The sequence below is a fragment of the Osmerus eperlanus genome, chromosome 1, assembly GCF_963692335.1.
Source record: "Osmerus eperlanus chromosome 1, fOsmEpe2.1, whole genome shotgun sequence".
NCBI lineage: Eukaryota > Metazoa > Chordata > Actinopteri > Osmeriformes > Osmeridae > Osmerus > Osmerus eperlanus.
In genome coordinates, this window is record NC_085018.1 from 17,781,258 (window position 1) to 17,803,442 (window position 22,185).

At 40.2% G+C, this 22,185-nt stretch overlaps 3 protein-coding genes across 4 annotated transcripts; 2 read left to right on the top strand and 1 right to left on the bottom strand.

Moving 5' to 3' along the window:
• Positions 1-188: 188 nt before the first annotated feature.
• On the top strand, positions 189-4,302 carry rhebl1 (Ras homolog, mTORC1 binding like 1). The gene is made up of 8 exons (XM_062465594.1): positions 189-591; positions 959-1,030; positions 1,166-1,233; positions 1,561-1,643; positions 1,744-1,800; positions 1,926-1,973; positions 2,170-2,251; positions 2,603-4,302. The coding sequence occupies exons 1-8, from the start codon at positions 540-542 to the stop codon at positions 2,693-2,695; spliced, it is 555 nt and encodes a 184-aa protein (XP_062321578.1). The 5' UTR covers positions 189-539; the 3' UTR covers positions 2,696-4,302.
• A 326-nt stretch (positions 4,303-4,628) lies between these two features.
• On the top strand, positions 4,629-10,061 carry prkag1 (protein kinase, AMP-activated, gamma 1 non-catalytic subunit). Its single transcript, XM_062465581.1, has 13 exons — positions 4,629-4,785; positions 5,684-5,735; positions 5,939-6,039; positions 6,126-6,207; positions 6,301-6,359; positions 6,533-6,578; positions 6,687-6,741; positions 6,933-7,059; positions 7,287-7,452; positions 7,540-7,577; positions 7,694-7,840; positions 8,269-8,368; positions 9,038-10,061. The coding sequence occupies exons 1-13, from the start codon at positions 4,771-4,773 to the stop codon at positions 9,085-9,087; spliced, it is 1,038 nt and encodes a 345-aa protein (XP_062321565.1). The 5' UTR covers positions 4,629-4,770; the 3' UTR covers positions 9,088-10,061.
• A 210-nt stretch (positions 10,062-10,271) lies between these two features.
• Positions 10,272-20,464, bottom strand: LOC134023419 (activin receptor type-1B-like). Of its 2 annotated transcripts, XM_062465538.1 has the most exons (9): positions 20,311-20,464; positions 14,986-15,231; positions 14,571-14,837; positions 14,104-14,334; positions 13,852-14,019; positions 13,287-13,443; positions 13,076-13,200; positions 12,779-12,909; positions 10,272-12,582 (listed from the first exon to the last, which is right to left on the bottom strand). In XM_062465538.1, exons 1-9 carry the CDS (start codon positions 20,399-20,401, stop codon positions 12,457-12,459), a joined length of 1,542 nt encoding a protein of 513 aa, XP_062321522.1. In that variant the 5' UTR covers positions 20,402-20,464; the 3' UTR covers positions 10,272-12,456. The 2 variants fall into 2 exon arrangements, with proteins under 2 accessions (XP_062321522.1, XP_062321514.1); XM_062465530.1 differs by having other exon boundaries at positions 13,852-14,334.
• Between the last annotated feature and the right edge of the window lie 1,721 nt (positions 20,465-22,185).

A 22,185-nucleotide genomic window follows, 5' to 3' on the forward strand; every position in this document is an offset into this window, starting at 1 on the left:
AATAGTGTAGGATCCTGTTATGATCCGGCATCATGAATATGATCCGGCATCATGAAGAGTAGGTAAAAAAAAAAAAAAGATTCGGGTGAGAGTGACCTCTACAGCTCTACAGTACAAAGTAAGACACATTCCCTGGTGTAAGAATGTGACGTAAATAGTTTTACGACGGTGTGCTTGCTCAATGTCTAGTTTTCGACAGTGAGACTCGCGTATAGCAACTGCTGTGAATAAGCCTTTTTTCTTTCCCGTTTTAAGTTTAAAATACTGCTACTTTTATCATTTAAAACGAAATATTGATATAGATACTTATATCCAAAAAAGTTTGATAATAATTATCAACCGAAGTACTTTTCCTTCGTGCTTTAATTCTGTTTAGAAGTTGCAACTTGAGGCCCAGCGTTGTGCGCTCGAGTGGTCTTGAAAAGTTTGTTGTTGTCACGTGACGTGATACATATGAGGCGATAAAGTTTTCGTTTCGATATTAAAACTAGCTAGTTTAACAATTATACAAACATTAATCCAAGTTTTTTCTTACCACAATGCCTCAACCAAAATACAGGAAGATCGCTGTGATAGGGTACAGGTCTGTAGGTAAGTGACACCGCTATCTATGCTAGCTAGTTAGCTTGCTAGCTAGCAAGCTAACTAGCTAGCGTTCTTTGTTTACAATTGTGACAGTTAGCTAATTTAGATAGTCCATCAATTTGGCGCCTTGCCCATTTTAATCTAAATCAGTGTCATCAATACGCAGCCCAATCATTGTTATAATAACCAATTATCTGGTATTATAATCCATTTACGTCAGATTGGTTATTTAGAGTATCTAGTGCTAGCCAAGGTAGACAGCTAGCTGGCTATTTATACAGTGACGAGACACATCAGAGAAAATGTTTATGTAATGTGAACAGCGATTTAATTTCGTACTGATTTGTTTTATTACCCGGCATACTTCCTTCAGGGAAATCTTCGCTTACAATTCAATTTGTGGAAGGACAGTTCGTAGATTCCTATGATCCCACCATCGAAAACAGTGAGTATCCTTTTATTTATTGTCTTTGATGCATGACTCATGAGTTGTGTCACTCACAGCAAATGCAGATTTAACAAACCTAATGTGCCCAGATATATTGTGAATTAGTAGATGTGTTCTTCATTTTTTTTACAGCGTTCAACAAAATGGTGTCTGTGAATGGTCAAGACTTCAACCTTCAACTGGTGGATACAGCTGGACAGGTCGGGTTAAGCTAAATGTTAAACTCCTCAATTTTGAGAAAGTACTTGATTAGGGACCACCAGTTTATGCTAATGGTATTTTTTCCAACATATGAGCTACAGACTTAATAGTGAAAGGAAAACACTTAAGTGTGCAATGAATGTGTATGTATATTATAATAAATTCATATTACAATTCTATGAGTTTCTCATGAGGACCATGTGCTATAAATGCTAGTCTGAATGGATTTGTCTTGTGTGATGTAGGCTGGGTCATATCAGTGTGGCAAGCCTAACTATAATTGTTGGGTAACCAACAATAACATTTTATCTGTTATTTTTGTACAGGATGAGTACTCAATTTTTCCTCAGTCCCATTCAATGGATATTCATGGTTATGTCCTGGTCTATTCTGTAACCTCCATGAAAAGGTGAGAAACGAATAAACATGAAGGGACTAATTATTTTCTATTTACCAAACTATTTGAGAAGTCAGGTACTTATTAGTTATCTTTCTGTTTTATTTTGTAGTTTTGAAGTTGTTCAGGTTCTTCATGACAAGCTGCTAGATATGGTTGGAAAAATACAGTAAGTAAACTTTAAACTGTAAGTAAAAGTTTGACGAGTGTGTCTGAGGTTCTCATAGTTCTTTAGTATTAGTTGTTTCAAAATTAGGACATTTTAATCTGTTTTTTTTATTATTTATTTTTAAGAGTGCCAACTGTACTGGTTGGAAACAAAAAAGATCTTCATATGGAAAGGTAAATGATAACACTCCTACCACTTTGAATGAATGTTTTATACCTATAGCATGCTTTCTTGCTGCTGACAGATGTTTTCTGCCTTGTTGTTTTTGGGGCATGGGAGTACCATTTGTGTATTATGAATGTATTAAATATATAATGTGAGAGAGTTGTATGATTGGAATTATACTTAATGAGTGCTGCTGTTTTTCAGAATGATAAAGCCAGAGGAAGGTAAAAAGCTGGCTGACTCTTGGGGAGCTGCATTCATGGAGTCATCTGCCAAGGAGAATGAGGTATTGAAAGTAGACAAAGCTGCTCTTAACCCTTGTGCTGTCTTCGGGTCACATGACCCAAAGGTTCATAACGTACCATCGTTGTGTTTACCCAATTTTACCGAATACAAAAACAAATAAAATAATTTTCTTTTAACCTTCGCAATGTGGGGGTCTGAGACAGGCCAACGGTTAAAAGAAAATGCTTCACTTTGTTTTTGTATGCGGTAAAGTTGTCGCAATACGACGGTGGGTCACAATGACTGATGGGTCAGAATGACCCGAAGATAACACACGGGTTAAAACATTCTTTGCATTCTAAAGTTTGTAAAGATGAATTTGACCCATTCTATCTGACCCATTGCAATGCAGACTGCTGTAGAGGTGTTCAAGAGGATCATTCTGGAGATGGAGAAAGCCGATGGGAACGGTCCTTCTGAGGAGAAGAAGTGTGCAGTGATGTAAAAGGGTCTAACCAGGACAGCAGTAAGCTCATTTGACCAAGACAGAAGACACAACATCACCAGCCATGACCTTACCAATCATGACCTTTCCAGCAACAATAGACTGCAAATGCAGTTTGCTCCTTGAATGGAATTCAGTATTGATTTACAAAGGTAGCCAGTTGCTTTGACGGCTGCTTTAAAAGCCCACATAACCAGATATTTAGCATCACTGTTGGCCTTTACCCAAATATATGTATGGATGACATAAACCAGACAGGAGATTGCCAAATGCACAAGCCCACATTTATTCAAGTGAGATGGATCCAAGATATTTTTTATCTCTTGATAACAATCAACTAGCCATGTATCGGAAGTTGGAGCAGTGGCTAATGTAGCTGTTATCTAACTTTGCATAAGCACAGAAAGGGCTGTAAAAGCCTTGATTCCTACACAACATGCCTGGGTTTTTTTTTTTTTACAAGGTCGTCTGTATATTTTCGCCAATCCACTGGCCTTGAAGGGGAGAGACACAGTTCACACTGCTGTATCTGTGGCATTGGAACATCACTATCATTCACAACTGGTCAATGGATGGGTCCTAGTATGTGCTTGAACACATTCTCTCAGTTTTTCACACAAGCTGTGTAGTGGAATGTGCTCTAGCATGGATCATTATTTACATTCTGTCATTATAATTTTACGCAAATCATCTGTTGGTACTCAAGACCAGAACTTGTATCATGTCTTCAGGAAAAAAAAACATAATTATTTTCTGATACATGTTGATGTTTTTTTCAAGCTGTTCTGGTTGGCAGGATTGGTCCATGCTTTCTTCCCCTCAGATTTATCTGTCATGTGACTGACTGTAGTAATTGAGATGTAATTATTCAGAAAACAGCCCTCTGAAGGAAATTTAGATTAGAGAAGAATGGAAGAGATCAGTTATATTTACAAGTTGTGGCCTTTTAATCCCAGAGAACTAGGATCGTAGACACAGGTTTGATAGTGTTGTTTGTTATATTTTGAAATTATACAAATTTGTTCAATATATTGAATTGAATATCTGCAAGTACACTACATAGAATATGGAGTTGTAGTTTTTGCATTCATGTAAATTCCTTAAAATGGTGGACTGTATAGCAGGTCATGGGGGATACAGGGTCTGCAGGGTTACTTTTGACAAACTGGAGATCATCAGGCATATGAAATCCACCAGTTTTGCTTGACCTGCTTAGCCTTACCTACAAATAAATTATAATGAGCCTATGCTTTTTATAGAAATGTACTCTCATATTGAACCAGTCCATCCAAAAGAACATTGTTACTACTACTTTCTTTTGGCGGGGGGTGGTTTAGTCAGTGAGTTGGTAATTAATGACGAAGATAAGTTGGTGATGCTGTGTCTTGTGCCTTACCCTTCTTCAATCCCCCTTCCTCCACCTGCATCCCAACAAGACTCAAGGTGCTCTTTAGGTTTTTTTTCTCCCTTCTCTGTTGACTTGGCCTCATGGTGAGAACAGGTGGTGGTGTGAACCTGGACACCGATATCCCCATGTCGGTCATGTTAATTCAGAAATCTTGCTGTAAACAGTTTTGTATATATAAATAAATCCTTTACTCCTTTAACGTTTTGATTGTCTTTGACTATAGGTCAGTCGACATTTGTATTCCATGTCCCAACTGTGAACGTAATGATAAATTAAGACATGGGAGTTATATATTACCTACCTACCTACTGTCTAAAAGAAAAGTCTGGAAGTGGCGCTTGCTGAAGAAAATATAACCATGCTAAATACAAGTAGCAAACGAAGGCTGTGTCATTTAAACCCTGGCTGTACTGTCATTGACACAATGTAAGTGTCACAAGAGTCAGCCAACCAGGTTTACAGTTGAAGGAGCTAGCGGAAGCTTAGCTAGCAGGACACAAGAACACCACACTCGGAAGTCACGATCGTCGTTAGCTCTAGCTTGTCGGGAAAGGCGTCTTGTGCAGATAGTCTGGTGGTCTTGGAAAGGATATACTGTAATCTTGTATCTGGTCGTTACTTTATTTTACAAGTTTGGATTTAGGGAGCGCAGAATAGTGAATGGAATATGGAGTGTGTACTGGTAAGTCGCCGGTTTAGCTAGACAAATGTACAGTGACACCTATATTGTGTTTCAGACTGGGGTCAGTATATTTGCTGGAAATTGGAACGATTCAATAGGACATTATTATCAAGCTAACTCAAACGTAACTACTGCAGCTACTGTAACTACATTTCCATTTTTTTTTCTTGAATCGTAGCGTACTTGCCAGTTATGATTGCTATGAATTAGCAGTGGAAACGACTGCATGTTAATTTCAAACTCCACAACTTTTGGTAGCTAGCTAACTAGCTTTCTTAGCTAGTGTAGGTGGTAGTAGTAGTACTCAGTAGTAGTAGTAGTAGTACTCAGTAGTAGTAGTAGTAGTAGTAGTAGTAGTAGTACTTAGCGACTAGTCTGCCAACTGCAAGTCTAGCCATCTGCTGGATGGCTAGCAGTTCAGGGTCTGTCGGTTACCGTCTACCCAAGCTACTATCCACTAGTTAATGTATTAGTTATAAAGCTATATTAAGCTATATATAGCTACATTAACTAGTGGATAGTGTACCTACTAGCTACTGTAGCGAACTCTAGATATTACGACTCAATAATACTTTATTATCTAGCTAGACAGTTGTATCAACCTAGGCTACCTATTTGAATTTGAAATGTGCTAACTCTAAATGCTTTTCGATTGACGTGTGGAAACTATCGGACTTTATGTCTAACTAGCGTCGGTACATAATATGACCATTTTGAATAATTGGTTCAATTAGCCCCCTAAACAAATGAGTGCAATGCTATTGTATGTATTGCCAAACAGGAACAATGTAGTGTATGGCAAGAGCAAAAGCAAGTCCTTATAATTAACGATAGCTAGCACTTGCTAACTTCTGTGACAACTTGCATCATGCTGAGTACTGTGACCTTTTCTTTTCAGATTCCAGGAGCTCTTGATGATTTGGAGAGTAAAAAAGAGACTGTCATTGATGGTACAAATGTTACATTTTTCAAAAAATCTCATTCATATTAAATATTAGGATTAACTGTAATGGACAAGATGTTGTCTGCTTTGCAAATGTAAACTATAATGTACAACTGAGCTGAGTAAGCTATATTGTTAATACTGTAGCAATTACTGTTAATGTGTCTATGAATGGACAGTTGACTCTACATTTTTCTCATTTCCCCTTAGACCCAGAGCGCAATGTGTACACCCGCTTTATGAAGTCTCATCGGTGTTATGACCTGGTGCCAACCAGCTCTAAATTGGTGGTGTTTGATACATCACTTCAGGTAAAAGGATAATGTGTTTGGTGAAATGAGTGAAGGTCTACAAGGCAAGATCTAAAATGTGTGCCTTGTACAATTGTTTCTAAAAGGTTAAGAAGGCGTTCTTTGCGCTGGTGTCAAATGGCGTGAGAGCAGCCCCCCTGTGGGACAGTAAGAAGCAGTGTTTTGTTGGTAAGAGACTTTTTCTTTTGCTTAATTTTAGATAAACAATATGAATGTCACGTGTATTTTATAATACTGTTTTAACACCGGCTGTTGTTCTAGGTATGCTGACCATCACAGACTTCATAAACATCCTCCATCGCTACTACAAGTCACCTTTGGTAAGACGATTGGGTTGTTTATTACTTTTTCACTACATCTTACATTCTCAAGAATAACGTTTAAGCTGAAGTGCAAGGATTAATATACAAGACAGAGCCAAAAATGACACAGTGCTATCCCTTCCCTGTGTAATGGAACAACTTCTAATGTTTAACTTGCACTAATGTTTCAGGTTCAAATATATGAGCTGGAAGAGCACAAAATAGAGACTTGGAGAGGTATAACCATTTATTAACTGGTTGAAAAATACGTCCAATGTCTAACACTCAAAAAGAGCATCTACAACTGTACTTTTCTTTTAATATATTTTAATTGTATTGTTTTAGAAGTGTACCTTCAAGACTCTTTCAAGCCCCTTGTCAGCATATCCCCCAATGCCAGGTGAGTTTCTGGTAGTCTAATACCTAGGCACAAAACAGTAGCTCTGTGTAACCTAGTCAGCACAACTAAAAGCAACTTTTTCAGGTGTCTTGAACTTCATATGGTAGACCTTTGACTGCTTGGCGTCTTTACACCACTGAAGTGTTAATTTCTCTGTTTATTGTGTTACACTTGTCTCCCTTCCCTTCCAGTCTGTATGATGCTGTGTCATCTCTACTGAAAAATAAGATCCACAGACTGCCTGTCATCGACCCCTTAACAGGAAATACCCTCTACATTCTTACACATAAGAGGATCCTAAAGTTCCTTAAACTTTTTGTGAGTCTCCTTCATTATATTTCTTACAACCTGTTATATCACCTGCTGGTCATGTTGTAGCTCAGTATCCAATTGTCAACACTATTGGGGCTTAGGTAGGGGTGGTGCAAGGTTTAACAAGCCTCGCCAATGAAACCTATACCTCGGTTTATCAAGGCAACTTGCTATGGTTGATTTGATGCCAAACTACTTGGGTAAGACGCATGGTCCGTGTTATTGTGTCTCAGATATCGGAGATGCCGAAACCAGCCTTTTTAGGAAAAACCCTAGAGGAGCTAGGTATTGGGACATTCCAAAAGATTGCAATGGTGCGCTCTGACACCCCCATCTACACAGCACTGGGCATCTTTGTGGAGCAGCGAGTGTCAGCTCTGCCTGTAGTGGATGACAATGGTGAGTGGGGAGAGAAGAGCGGGTCAACTTGTGGGGGGTCAGTGGTTCACTTGTGCCATGTACTCATGTATTTTCTCTAACACATAGGTCGAGTGGTGGACATCTACTCCAAATTTGATGTAATTGTAAGTATTGTACAGCTGTGCTGCAGCACGTTAGTCTCAGATTAGCAGGAGAGTCTAGTTTGTGTTAGTTGGGGATGTTCAAAGATAGACATCTCACTACTTATGGGCCTGTACAGAACCTGGCAGCAGAAAAGACGTATAACAACCTGGATGTGACCGTGACCAAAGCCTTGCAGCACCGCTCCCAATACTTTGAGGGTGTGCTCACTTGTAACAGACGGGATACGCTGGAGGCCATCATCAATAGACTGGTGGAGGCAGAGGTGAGTGAGATGTGTCCATGTTTACATCTCAACATTTATGTGTAGTTCCAATATTGAAACATTTTATGCTTAAAGTGTGCATGGAACCATAAAAGCTGTGCTTTAATATGACATGAACTTGAGTAGCCAATCCATCTACAGATGGATTAAGCACATGTGTAATTCAGAGGAAAAAATTATCATCATGGATGTAAATATGGAAGTGGCTCTACTCACTTATTTTACACAGACTGAATTGCCTAAAGTTGGCAAAATGTCACAAATTCCCAAACTAAAATTACTATCATTTTAGAGTTTCTATAGATTCAAGATATAAGACCTATATTCAAAATGCCTTGTGTGGAAACCAAATGTCCGCCCATCCGTTTTTTTCTGGAGCTGAGGAGCTTCAGATAATAATAAATAATAATAACTTGTGCTCTCCCCAGGTGCATAGGCTGGTGGTGGTGGATGAGCAGGAAGTGGTGATGGGCATCGTGTCCCTCTCAGACATCCTTCAAGCTCTAGTGCTCACCAACGGAGACGAGGGTGAGAACACCGCCTTACCTATCAATTCTGCAATGATCACTGACATGATAGACACATGATACAGAATGGTACAATAAATACAAACATTAGGATGTAAATGATTTAAATAATCTATTTATTTATTAAGATTTTTTCTTTGATGTATTCTGTTTTTTTTTTTTTAGGAACTGCTTGATCGATTTACAAAGGGAAGGGGCTGAATAATAATTGGAAGTAGATCATACAAGAAAGGGGGCAGGAAGAGGGAGAAAGAGGGGCATGTCAGAGGGGTTCAGTGTGAATGTCTTCATGTAGGTCCCTGTCCTGTGTTAAGCACATGACAATCTCTTTCCCTCCCTCCCTCTTTGCAACAATGTGGAGTCTGTTGACTTTGTCAGTGTAGCAATATAGAAACATTATGTAAAGTAACAACTAAGGGATATACAGAACTGTTAACCAAGCCAAAACTCAAGCAACCAAAAAAATGAGACAGACCTTCTGCAGTGGACCCAAAATCTCTAGCCAGCCCAGTTACTCCAGAATTTGTAGTTGAAGTCCTACATTAATTCGATTTTGTTACTTAACAAAGAACTATGTTAATTTGTCTGACCAATCAATTCTCAGTGGTTAAGTACTCTGATAGTATATTTGAATCTATGAAGTCATGTGTGGGCCTCATTCATCCTTCAGGGGTGGAGTCTTGCTGCTCATCTGGACAATTCCAGGATGACGTGTCATAGATTTGATGTTGCATTCCAGCTTTACTGAAATTCTGTTTGCAGCATCATATATCATATCATAATGATGCGATCATGGATGTATTATCTTGACATCTCCCCAGTTCTCATGTGCTGTGCAGCCTAACTGCAATGTAGCTTGTTTGGAAAGCATCCTAAAGCTATCTTAGCGGCAGTAAGAGGATGTCAATTGTAGCGTAAATGTTTTTAACAACACACTTTATTTTAAATACACAACCACTAAATATCTGTGTTCTTATCTTGAGTTATCATTTATATCTGGCATTCTCATATTTTGTTTGTTTTATTGTATTTTATTTCCTTGTGATTTTTATATATTTGAAGTTGAAGTATTGTTTGAGTGTTGGAAACCACATTGGGACAAAATACAAATGCATAAATAGGTCCTGATTATAATATTAAACACCTTATTTAATAATGAATGTTTTTATGGCTTGTGCTTAACAATCATTAGCATCACAATCCCTCAGAAGTCAATTGGGGTATTTTGACCAAGGTAATGCAAACTTTCAGTTTCAGAGTCCAGTGAAAATGTGTGTTCCTCTGCTGTCATGAGATTCTTATTCTAGAAACATTCCCAGTTCCACTTATGTTTGAATATGTTGAATGCATATGAACTGGTTTGTCATTTACATTTTGTTATGTATTGATGGACAAAAAGGGGGACCATCTTGTTGCAGTGACTGTGCCCTCTTTCGGTCACAGCACGTAGGAAACACCACAACTTTAGCTTTCCAATTACAACCAGCACTTTCCTCATGCACATGCTCCAAAGGCTCACCTTTCATGCTTCAGCATATGAAAGAGAGCTCATTGCACCATTGAATCAGTATACTTTAAAATGCAAAAATTCTGTTTTTACTCTGGTTATAACATTGATGAGATGTATTCAATGAAAGTGCAGTTTTGTTTTCTACAATTTCATTTAATGCATGAGCAATAAATATTTTCTGTTATGCAGTTGTCTTGTATGTTTTTTTTTTTTTTTTTTTTTACATGTACAGATCTGGTGGAAAGGTCAGACAGGTCATTGAGTATTAGGCTATATAAGTAATTACCAGTCAGAAAATATAAGACTAATTAGCATATGGATGGTTTATAAAGGTTGATGGGGACATTGGCTTACTGTGTTTACTGTGTGCGGACAAACAGAATAGTAGACCATACATTGGAAAACCGGAGTTTTTATTTCTCTATAGAATACCTATTTACACTATTGGAAATTAGTCCTGCCATTTTTACTTGGATTCAGTTGCCTTTAAGCCCACATGCCTGTATAGAGACCTGGGTATCCTTATCCAACAGTGCTTCATCAAAAACAACCAATAGTGCAATAAAACAGCTTTTCTGGGTGATGCCTCTTCATGCTTGTACAGTATCCACAAGCATGATGCCATCAACCGCAGTCTTCTGGACACACTGCCAGGCAAAATTCCTGGCCTCATAGTATGTGCATAAGATCACCATTCCCCATCCACTCAATATACAGTAATAACCAGGTCCTGGTCTCCCACTCACAGTCCAAAAAATGTTCAGGACACCATTACCTATGGACTTTTCCCAAGGTATACAAAATACAGTGCAGATGAGCATGAAATCAACAATAACAACAGATTTGATTAAATAAGATTAAAATAAATACAGGCACATCTACTTCCTGTGAGACAGCACTGAGAAGCAAGTATCAGTAGTATTTCTTATTCACAATGAAGTTCAACCTCGAGGTATAAAGCACACTAAATATCCTATTATGTTTTCAAAGGTAGTTTTGACCCTGTCAGTTACAAAAACATCAAATATTAATCACTTTTGAGAACTGATTCAAGTGAAACCAGATTCTATCGTCTCCTATGGTTTGGGAAATGTGCTCCTTACACCAATCGAATCCCAATAAAAAAAAAACTGTTTTTGACAATTTGGTTGTGTTTTGTTAGTGGAATAGTGCACACATGGCCTGTCAGCCTTTTTCCCTAGGAAATCTGGTCGGCTTTTATAACATAAGGAAGACTTCACATCAGCAGTACCTTATGAGCTTAACAAAAATAATAGCAACAATAAGGGACAAATACATCATGGCAAAACCTCAAGTTTCCTGAAAAGAAAAAAAACAAAGGAACTGGACAAAAACGTGTTTGTTTTACATCTGAGTCGGTGCACATGATACAAACTATTTACAACTTGCATATCAAGGAGGTTTTGGGTAGATAGTTGATTGCAGGATACAGAGTGAAATATTGAATCAAATACTGTTCTACATCACAAGAGACCATAGAAAGGGTTCAGTATGTGCTCTGATGACTCAGAAGTGACTGACATACAGTAGTGTTGCTTTGGATTGGTACAGTAGAGGATAATTGAGCACATACAAGCCATTCTCCTTTTCTCACATTTACTACCAGTATAAAAGGTGCAACCATTATACCCATGATTTAAATATTTAAAGAAAAATAAAAATGAATTCCAGGAGTTATGTACATCATCTTACTTTAAAAAAAAGTCATTGTATATACAGTGGTTACACTTTGCCAGGGTAAACAAACCCTGAGGGAAAAAGAACATGGAGGTGTGAAAGAACAAAAATGATTCAGTAGTGTATTGGCTACAATACAGTTAATAGACTCGCTCACCATAGAGCCGCAAGTTTGTTAAATCAATTTCTGTCTTAGATTGAGGTGACAGAGAAAGAGTTACAAATACAGTGGAGCAAAAACCAAAAAGATGCAGGCCTTTGTTCAGCAGGATTTGACTAAATGAGATTTCAGTCTATCCAGATTCATTCCTCATCTGGAATAACAACAGTTAAGTCCTCCCTCCTCAACTGATAAAGTTGAAAATGCAGAAAAACGAAATAAAAATCGATTAAATAGAAAAAAAATCCTGACTGAAGGACAGAAACTTACCTACTAACCGAACAAAAAGGATGCAATTAACTGACATCTGCTGTTATTAAATAAACAGCTGTATACTTTATGTTCCAACCAGAGACACTGAAGGGGGCAGTATTAATAGTAGCAGTAATTGCAGTGTGCAGCCGATTCAGTAGGGACAGCTGTGAGTGAGGAGGCTGTCAGGGCAGGGACTGCTGGGCAGGGGATGATAGGACACGTCAGTAGTTTTAGCTGAGCAGGCGAGGTAGGGCTGGTCACAACTCAAGGGGTTTGACAAACTGGCAGGAGAGGGTTTTTTTCCACCTCAATTTAGCTTTCATCATCAGTCTATTTGTTCTTTAACTTGTGCGTTCTTTTAGCAAATAAAACCTTGTCCCTTAGTCTAGGACAGGGTCTCCCCCCTCCCCCCCAAAGTCTTTGGGCCATTGCTCTCTCACTTTCTCTCTGTCTCTCTCTCTCTATCTCAGATTTTGATGTCCTCCTGTTGGCTGAGCTGAGACAGGGTCTTCTTGATGCGCAGGGCAGTGAGGCGGGCAGCTCCATTAGTGTACCAACACTCCCTCATGATTTTACCCATCACACGCAGGGCCTAGTGGAAGGGAGGAAAGAGAGGAGGGAACAGGAAACATTCCATTTTGAAGCTCTGAGAATACATCTGGGCTGGTGGTTTGGTGGAGGTGAGTAAAATAAGCTTAAGAAAGTTAAATAGATATAGGGAAGACTTGGATAGGAAGCAGCTATGATCGGATTGGATAAGACTCAAACTGACATGACCAACACCTTACCTCATAGCTCTGCCACCAGTTGGGCACGTTAGGTCGTAGTTTCTGATCACACACCACCTTCCTCATCTCCTCTATGGAAGGGTCAGAGGGCACCAGGTCATAGTACGGCAGCTGGTACTCCTCATGTATACCTAGAACCGGATCAAATGTCAGGTCACCAACTAACCAAGAATGCAACTCCATGTCAGTTGACTGGAATTACAATTCACAACTAGCACTGAAACAAATACAAACTCAACCAGGTCCTCTATTATTGTGTGATGGTGTGTATGTGTGTAAAAGAGTGAGCTGTCTAACCTCCAGCATTGCAGCGGCGTGCTATCTCCCAGTAGACTAGGCCCAGGGCGTAGATATCTGCACATTTAAACGAGTCAAAGTGTCTCATGTTGATGCTCTCATCCAGAACCTCAGGGGCCATATACCTGTGAGAAAAGGACCACGCAGTTTAGTGGTTAGGAAATGCTTTTCTAGGTTGTAAAGGGTCACGTCATTGTGAGTTTGTATGTACCTCTTGGTGCCCACTCTCTGGTTGGGGGCTATGTCGATTGTGTCGGAGACAGACTCGTGGCGAACGGCCAAACCAAGGTCAGCAATGGCACAGGTACTGTTCTTCTTCACCAATATGTTCTTAGACTTTAGGTCTCGGTGGGCGATGCCAGGCTTACCTAGGTGCCACAAAAACAGTTAGGCTATGTACCAAACGTATGCAGTTCCTCTGTACATTCATCCCAACCATTACTGATAAGACAATATAACTATATCAGGAGTATTAGTGTGTGTCCATTTTCTAAATGAACTGTGGATTAAAGTCATTTACAAAGTATATAGTCCTTGAAAACTCTGTATAAGCCACTCAATGAAGGTGCTGGTTTGTAACTGACCCAGGTCTGATTATTAGAGAATAGGCTGTCTGGCCTCGATTCACTGTTTGTAAAACTGGGGGCCAGTTACAGGGGAGTGGATATCAATAGCAGAGAAAGGGAGCGGCTAAAAAAAACATAAATAATACAAACAGTTGTGTAAATATACTGACGTCATCTCACAGTTTGATCATTTGCGCACACATCTCTTACCCTGAGTGCCAAGGATCTCCATGTGCAGATGTGCCAGGCCGCTGGCAGCAGACAGCGCCAGCTTGATCATGCCTTCGATGGTGACGGAGTAGTGGTTCAGATAGTCAAACAGAGAGCCATACTCATGGTAGTCTGACACCAGCCACAGCTGGGTCCAGGTGCCATTATCTAAGAGGGAGAAGATAAAGATTAAATACAGATACAATTCTTTACACAGTATACCCTTTCTCAGAACATGCAGCCAGCATTTACCTTTGTTGTCAGCGGCGATAAACCCGAGGATGTTCTCGTGACGAAGCATGATGGTCTGGTAAATCTCGGCTTCCCGGAACCAAGAGCGCTCCTCTCGTGACGAGAAGATTTTTACTGCCACATCCCCACCACGCCAGCGACCACGCCACACCTCACCAAAACGCCCCTTCCCAATGATCTCCTGCAAAACGATAGTCCGTGCCACGGTGCGCTGTACAAACAGAGGGAGACCTGCACTAACAGAAGACAACGAGGGGCAGGAACAGAACATCGGTCAGAATGCTGCTACAAAGCTTTCCCTCCAGCGTTTGCCATTAACATGAATGTGCCATATCCTACCTCTGCCTCAACTGAACAAAAATAATTGTGTGAGAATGATAAAAGAGTACATTGAGGTGGGACAGGAGTAAAAGGGACACATTGACCAGTTCTGCTCCTCAGGGCCCTCAAGTACTAGTAGTACTGACCGGAGCCAGATCCAGAAGTGGACATGTCATAGATGAGGTCCTGCAGGGTCTTGTCCTTGGCCAGGTACAGGTGGTCACAGCTGGGGTCCTCCACCTCCAACCTCTGTCTGTGGCTGTAGGTCCTCTGGTGGTGCTGGAACAGGAAGACCCCCAGCATCAGCAGCACACACAGCAGGAATACCGGGCCCGCAATCACCGCCACCAGCTCCACAGGACCCCATGTGCGCCCTGGGCCAAAACCACTCCCCAGGCCCAACCGAGACGTCACTATAGGAAGAGAAAACAAAAGACACAGAAGAGGGTCGATGTGCTATGTGAGACGTTGATTCTAGGCCGATATCCCAAAAGCTATGCGCACCATGTGATGCATTTTGGTGTGAACGTTTGCATGTTGCATGCTCATGTGTGTCCTCACTAGAGGGTACTTTGAGGCTGATGCTGTTGCAGTAGTCAGTGTAGCAGCAATGTGTGTTTAACAGGCCCTCGGCACTGAGGCAGTAGAAGGGCTGGCCGGGAGGCTCCAGCTTGTCGTTGGTGATGCAGATACGAATGTGCTGCTCATTCCCATTTATGGAGGAGGAGGAGGCCATGCAGGCCCCGTCGGTCTCACACTGGAAGCCTGTCTTCGCACACTGCGCTGTAGTGCAGTTACACCATAGACCTGGGACAGAGGATGGAAAAAGAGAACAAACTTCACAATATTGTTGTGTTGATGTACCTTAAAACTATACCCAGCAGAGGGCAGTCAAGGACAATACATTACAGATGGTGCTGGATTTGACTAATTCCAATTTCAGGACACCATTTTACGTCTACAACAATTATTTGGGCTGAAGCACAGACACACTTTTCCTTATAAAAGTGTAGGTTGCATCAATACCTTTCTTAATTACTTTATAGTAGGATAAACATTACAATCTTTACAAATAATTTCAAAAGAATTCAAATAATGTATTAGAGCTTGTGCTGGAAAACAAGGCATGTACCCAATGAACATCACAAACATTCCAGACAAAGTTACAAGGTCTACTTCTTCCACAGGGCCCAGGGTTGACACGTTTTACAAGTAACCTATCCATTTGAACTAAACCAATCTAGACAAGTATGACTTACTCATGGCCAAAAGTGTTTCAGCATGCTCTGGCCTTTCCAGACAAGTGTGTCAGCTAGAATATAAAACTTTTCTTAAATATAATTCCTCAGTGAAACAGGACAGAAAAAGGTATTGTTCAGTGTTTGCTCAGACAACAAAAGTCAGGAACAACATGTGTTCTATGATACAATCAACCTACACACTGTATACTGTAGACTGTGCATATACTGTATACCCACATACAAAAGAAAGCTCAAAGACAAAAGGTCTCTCTGTTAAATGCAGAGATTTAATTACACTGCAGAGCGGAAAAAAATGGACTGCCCACAATACAGTTTGATAATCTTCTCAGCTGTGTCGTCACATTGGGCCTTTGTGTGGCTTTTACATAGGAAACCACAAGCCATCTCACCCAACAAGCAGAGAGACTGGGAGGAAAGACCCAGACCCAGAGGAGGGGCTGTGAGGATAAGACCCCCTTTCCAGCCTGGCTTGATAGGGCAGGATGATGGAATGGGGGGAGGGAGGACACTTTTAGGAGGATGTTTTGGGATTAGTTTTGAGAGGGGCACAGGGGGTAGGTGAGGACAGATACAGGAAATGGGGGACGGAGAAGTGGCAGCTAGGGGCACATTATTTGTATTTTTTGTAATATTTGTATTTTTATATTGTAAATGAATGCAACTTATATTTTATTGTATAGTTTATTTTAATTGTAATTCCACTTAGCATTGCTAGTTATGTACCCTTAGTATAGTTAGTCCTCGTATTTAACTTCCTTGTCTGTGCAAACTTTCATGGCGAATAAAACCCATTCTGATACACTACTGATATATGTCATTACCCCCTGCAGTAATGGTGTGTGTGTGTGAGAGAGAGAGAATGACCAGCTGCAACAGTAACTGGTACTACTTGGGATAATTTAATTGGGCAATAGTGTGAAACTCCAGTAATTCTACGCTTTTTTCTCATTAGCAAACCTATGACCTCAAGTAAATACTGGGAGTAAAATCAAACATGCTATGCTTTGCATTAACATTCTGATACTCTCTGTAAAAGCATCTGTAAATACAACTATCCAACGACCCCTAAACCCCAACCCGGGCTGAGATACTGGGAATCTGACTCCAAGAGCAATGTTGGGGTGTTTGTGATCTGGGAGAGTCGTTAAGTGCTGCCTCTAGATGATAGGACAGGGTGGTGGAGAAGTTCAACACAGCCAGACATGTAGCTTATTAAAATAACCTGATGCCACTAGGCAGAGAAAACATACCACTCCACCTTCACCGTGTTCACTCACTCCCTCACCGTGTTCACTCACTCCCTCACCGTGTTCACTTACCCCCTCACCGTGTTCACTCACCCCCTCACCGTGTTCACTTACCCCCTCACCGTGTTCACTTACCCCCTCACCGTGTTCACTTACCCCCTCACCGTGTTCACTTACCCCCTCACCGTGTTCACTCACTCCCTCACCGTGTTCAATTACCCCCTCACCGTGTTCACTTACCCCCTCACCGTGTTCACTTACCCCCTCACCGTGTTCACTTACCCCCTCAGCGTGTTCACTCCCTCCCTCACCGTGTTCACTCACTCCCTCACCGTGTTCACTCACTCCCTCACCGTGTTCACTCACTCCCTCACCACACTCAATCAATACAAAAGACGTACGTGTACGTACAAGTGTGCATTTATGTGTAGAAACCTGCCTAAAAATTGCTTGATGATATGCCACAGGTTTGTAATCAGTGTTGGATAGGAATAATGGAAAATATACAAACATAAAATGTAACGCCGACCTGGGTTTGTAAAAGAGTGTTTGTACCGAGCTTTAATGCAGGTATTGTCTGAAGCTAAATTATGAGTGAGCATACAGTATGTGATTACATCGTCTCTGCTGTGGTATCCATGGGAGGCTGGCCTCAAATACCCGAGGCCCTGACACACGAGTCCTTGGACTTTAGACAGGAAGCCGCATCTTAATTTGAGAGGGATAAAAACAATAGAAATCAATGGAGTGACTAGAGGAGAGCAGAAGTCTAGATGCAGCTGATAGAACAGAGATAAAGGGAAAGACAGAGCTTTCCAAAAAACAAAATGACGCATTTGGCAGAAGATAGCCCATGTAAGCATCTTACATGTTGCTCAATGGAATTAGGTGGTCTGTTTCCCAGATTTTATACAGCAGGACGGATATGATTTTGATGTTCTAGATCACCTTCCCCCACACTTAGCATCTAGCCACTTAGTTTTTCCAAACAAATCAGTTGGTTTCGACCCCTGCTTATTGCCCAGCCACTGTCTGGTAGGCATGCAAAAAATCATCCCATCTGTTTGCATTCATGCTCTCATCCGAACAAGTACTTAAAAAGAATGAAAGAATTCTGGAAAAGTTAACCATCTAACCTTGATAATATCAAGGTTGGTGTGGTCTAATTGGATGGATATTAAATTAGGTCAAACCTATGAACTCAAAGAGACTGTAGGAGATACCTCAATCAGAGGGGCTGCTCTGATGACATCTCTGTTGCCTTGACTCACAGAGAGTACTGGTTGGCTCTGGATGTAAAAGGTAGGTTCCTGAACAAACAGGCCTACATGTAAATCTCCATCATGTTAAGAGAGCCAACAAAGAATAAAAGATAACATGATTTTTTATTTATGATTTTTGTGGTTTTATTGGTGGACAGAAAGTCCTTAAATATTTCCAAACAAAACCAACCAACAACATTCCAAAGCCATTTACAGGCAGTCCTATATGTGGGAGAGAGACAAGAGAGAGTGGGAGACATGTTTTACTGGACCAAAAATGATCATTTTGATACTTGAACAAACTTGAAATATGTCAATCCAATAGGCAACGTATCCCTTTCACTTTATTAAAAAATAATAATAATACTGTACTCCTACTTAAGTTGGATTCACTAAGAAATGTTCACAATGATTTGAAGTAATCTTTAACCAATGGCATCCTTTACCATGGCAATCTTGAAGAGGCAGACCTTTTTCAGGATTTTGAATACTTTTACTGGACACGAAGGACAGGATGCCTTGCTAGAAACAAAAATAAGGTCACCACAGTCAAGATAAAATAAGGATTGTAGCAACATTCCTTATAGTAGTGTTAGATCATGTGTCGTGTTTCAGTAAAGGTATTACAGGGTGCTACAACTGAAAATTAATTTGGAAAATATTTTCTGATACGTGGTTCCAAATATTGATCAGAGTAATATAAAGCAGTAGGTCTATACTCAGCACATTTCTGTGTGTGAAAAGAATTAAAGGCCAGAGAGAGAGGACGCAATGATGAGAGGAATTGATGGATGGATAAGAGGAAGGTACTACATATAGGGATGGAAACAAGAGAGAGCTTTTACAGTCCAGATCATTTATGCATTGATCTGATCCATCAGTTGATGTTGATTAAGACAATATGTGTACCACAGATGAGCAGGATGTGTGTGCCAAGGAGTGCCCCTCCCCGGATGGGGTTGCCCTCATTCCACACACAAACACCCACACGGACCTAGATTTCAACTGTCTTCAGTCTGCTGTCAGTACCCCATGCATGTATCCAGACATTCACTTCCTGCCTTTGGCCCAGAAATATTCTGAGCAGCAGTTATCAGGTTCATTAGACTATTATGTGCCTCTGAAACACACACAACACACGCATTTGCGCACGCACACGCATCTGCACACACGCACACCTTGCTGGCCTATTTCTCTTCCTTAAACCTTCATTTTACTTATTGGATTCTTATCATAAAAGTGGACTTATTCGAATTACGAGAAACTTCAGGATACCCCGGTTGGTTGGGTAGCACACAATAGCCTATTTAGCAATGTACAGCAGCGCTTGAAAGCTAAATAGGTCAACTTCTGAATCTACCTTGCCCGCTTGCCAGTGAGTATTGTGTTGAAATATCAAAAATAGTATGGTCTTTAATGTCAGAAAAGCAGCCTACTGCTTCACAATGTCTCATACACAAACACTTAAGATTCCTGACCGATATTGTAGAAAAGGTGAATAAATGGTTTGAATGGGAACAATACAGAAGACATAGCTATCTTAATTACTAATGGATATATTTAGCATATTATTGTTCATTAGTAGGCTACTAATTCTTTTGGTTACTGAAAATGCAGTAACAAATATACCATTATTCCAATACTTTAGGGCCCAAGTATTTCAAGGGAGTTCAACCAACAACAAACAAATTAGAATTTGAATGGATTTCCAGTACTAGCTATATTTGCACATCTGCTGATACGGCGAATGGATATGACTTCACCTCACATGTGTTTTTACATTTCATATGTGATGCTCTCTTATTTACACAAACGCTCGAGCCAGAAACTGCAAGAGCGACCAAGACATGTCTGGCAGTAGTTTTGCCAGCCAGACTTGTTTGTAGAACATGATTTAAACATTGACTGCGACTTCTCGCCGCGTTTTATAATATTTTACCACTCAGCCTTACTGCTAAATTCGGCTTGTTAGGTTGGCAGCCAGCTAGACAACATCCAAATCCTTGCGCCATGTTGTTGTGCTAAGCGATGCTAGGCTGGAGCAACACCGAGATTAGATAAAATAATAATTCAGTCGTGAAACGAGGACTAGCTAAGAATATATCGTTTACTCACCATCACAAGTACCATATGAGCCCACAAACAAGAACAGTGTTAATAAGAGCCGTTTCTTAGCCATGGTCGCTAGAGTCCCATTGCATTGCATCAATTTAAGCTAGTATGTGTGACGAGCAAGGCTCACAGAAGCACTAGCTACAATACACGCACACATACACACGCAAACGACTAACCAGCCAGGATCAAATGCCTTAAAGGGACAGAACACTTAAAGATAAGGTTATTTGTAATGTCGACAGAAAAAGAATTGTTCATGTGGGTGGAGACGTTAAACCTATAACCCACTAGACATAATAATTTGAAAGCTATATGACATTTGGCAGTAGTTCAATCCACTTCTGATAATGTCACAGACTTAAAGCATGACAGCTCATCCACCCTTAAAATACTTAACAGAGTGAGGGTGATTGTTAGGCCATAGTTTGAACACATACTCACACACATATCATGCTCACTATTTTCAGAGTAAGAACACAAATTCCAAAGGCAACAGATACCTGAAACAGTCTATACGTGTATCAAGTTGATGTAAATGTTTCCACAGACAAGGGTGTGGCCCTTCAGATATGTTGCTCAAATACCAGAGTAGCTTGATCAAGCTTATTGTATTACTCATCCCCTCCCTATAGAGAGAGAGCAAACGAGAGAGAGAGAGAGAGAGAGAGAGAGAGAGAGAGAGAGAGAGAGTATATAGTAAATGCCAAAGAAATATAGGTACCGGTGAACTTAGACAAGTGGTTTGTGACAAAATGTATTGCAGGTTTTACAGTGACTGTGTGCCCTGCATTCATATATCAACAAGGTAATAATTTCCTGTAACACTAGATACCGGACCAGCCGAATCCTCACCCCTATCTTATAAATACCCTGTCCCTCCAGGTGGGCAGATTACCCAACAGACTGTGCCTTTGAAGGGGTTTAATTTGTCTTAGGTTTCCATCTCCTGCACATACAGACAGGATGTATACAGCCAACCTCTGGAGAGGTATATCAGAATCAGAATCAGAATCAGAATGGGATTTATTCGCCATGAAAGTTTGCACAGACAAGGAATTTGCTTTGGCAGGAAGGTGCATACAATAAACATATACCTAAAATTTAAATATGTGGACTATCTATACTAAGGGTACATAAACTAGCAGCACTAAGTGGGATTAGAATAGAATTAAATATACAATAAAATAAAATATAAGTTGCCGTAAATTACAATATAAAAATACAAAAATACAAATATTACAAAAAATACAAATGTACAAGATACCATTTTGTAATGCAGTGCAAAGCAGTGTGTTTTAAGCAAGAAGTCATATGCTCACATATGCTCACATATTTGCTCAATATCAAAAATGCCCTTACAACTGCAGATGTAAGACATTGCATTACTATTAGATGAATGCTTGGTGTTTTAGCCAGCTTGGAAATATATGGATAATGGCTATCTCGTTGTTTATGATCATTAACCTATGCACTTTTTGTAAAGCTTTCTCTTGGAAGTTGCTTTGGATAAAAGCGTCTGCTAAATGAATAAATGTAAATGGATCAAGGTCGTTTTGCATATTGGGTCTTTGCAGTATTCCATTCAGGAGTTCAAGGTGGTGGTGACTGACTGGTGAGGGTTTGTATATATTCTAAACGCTAATCATCTGTGATACTTCGATTCTTTCTTGACATGGGAAATGTTTTCTATTTTAGAATTGTAGGATGCCATCTGGTGGACTAATCTGGGAATGGAGTATGCACAGGAGAATGAGATCTTTCAAAAAAAGTTATTTCTGGATTTATCGTTGCAGACCTGTTAGCTTCAATTACAGTACTCAATATAACACCGGAGTTCTGCTTGTCTAAACAATAATACATTTTTGCTGGTGTTTT

Bases quoted from the DNA above. Each gene is read 5' to 3' on its own strand.
- rhebl1 (XM_062465594.1), top strand. From the start codon at position 540: ATGCCTCAACCAAAATACAGGAAGATCGCTGTGATAGGGTACAGGTCT. The intron at 1,031-1,165 runs GTGAGTATCCTT...TTTTTTTTACAG, and splicing joins TGATCCCACCATCGAAAACA to CGTTCAACAAAATGGTGTCT. The intron at 1,644-1,743 runs GTGAGAAACGAA...TTTATTTTGTAG, and splicing joins TCTGTAACCTCCATGAAAAG to TTTTGAAGTTGTTCAGGTTC.
- prkag1 (XM_062465581.1), top strand. The intron at 7,578-7,693 runs GTAAGTATTGTA...GGGCCTGTACAG, and splicing joins ACTCCAAATTTGATGTAATT to AACCTGGCAGCAGAAAAGAC. The intron at 7,841-8,268 runs GTGAGTGAGATG...TGCTCTCCCCAG, and splicing joins ATAGACTGGTGGAGGCAGAG to GTGCATAGGCTGGTGGTGGT.
- LOC134023419 (XM_062465530.1), bottom strand. From the start codon at position 20,401: ATGCAATGCAATGGGACTCTAGCGACCATGGCTAAGAAACGGCTCTTA. The intron at 15,232-20,310 runs GTGAGTAAACGA...CCTCTGTCCCAG, and splicing joins CTCATATGGTACTTGTGATG to GTCTATGGTGTAACTGCACT. The intron at 13,201-13,286 runs GTACATACAAAC...CTTTTCTCACAG, and splicing joins CAGAGAGTGGGCACCAAGAG to GTATATGGCCCCTGAGGTTC.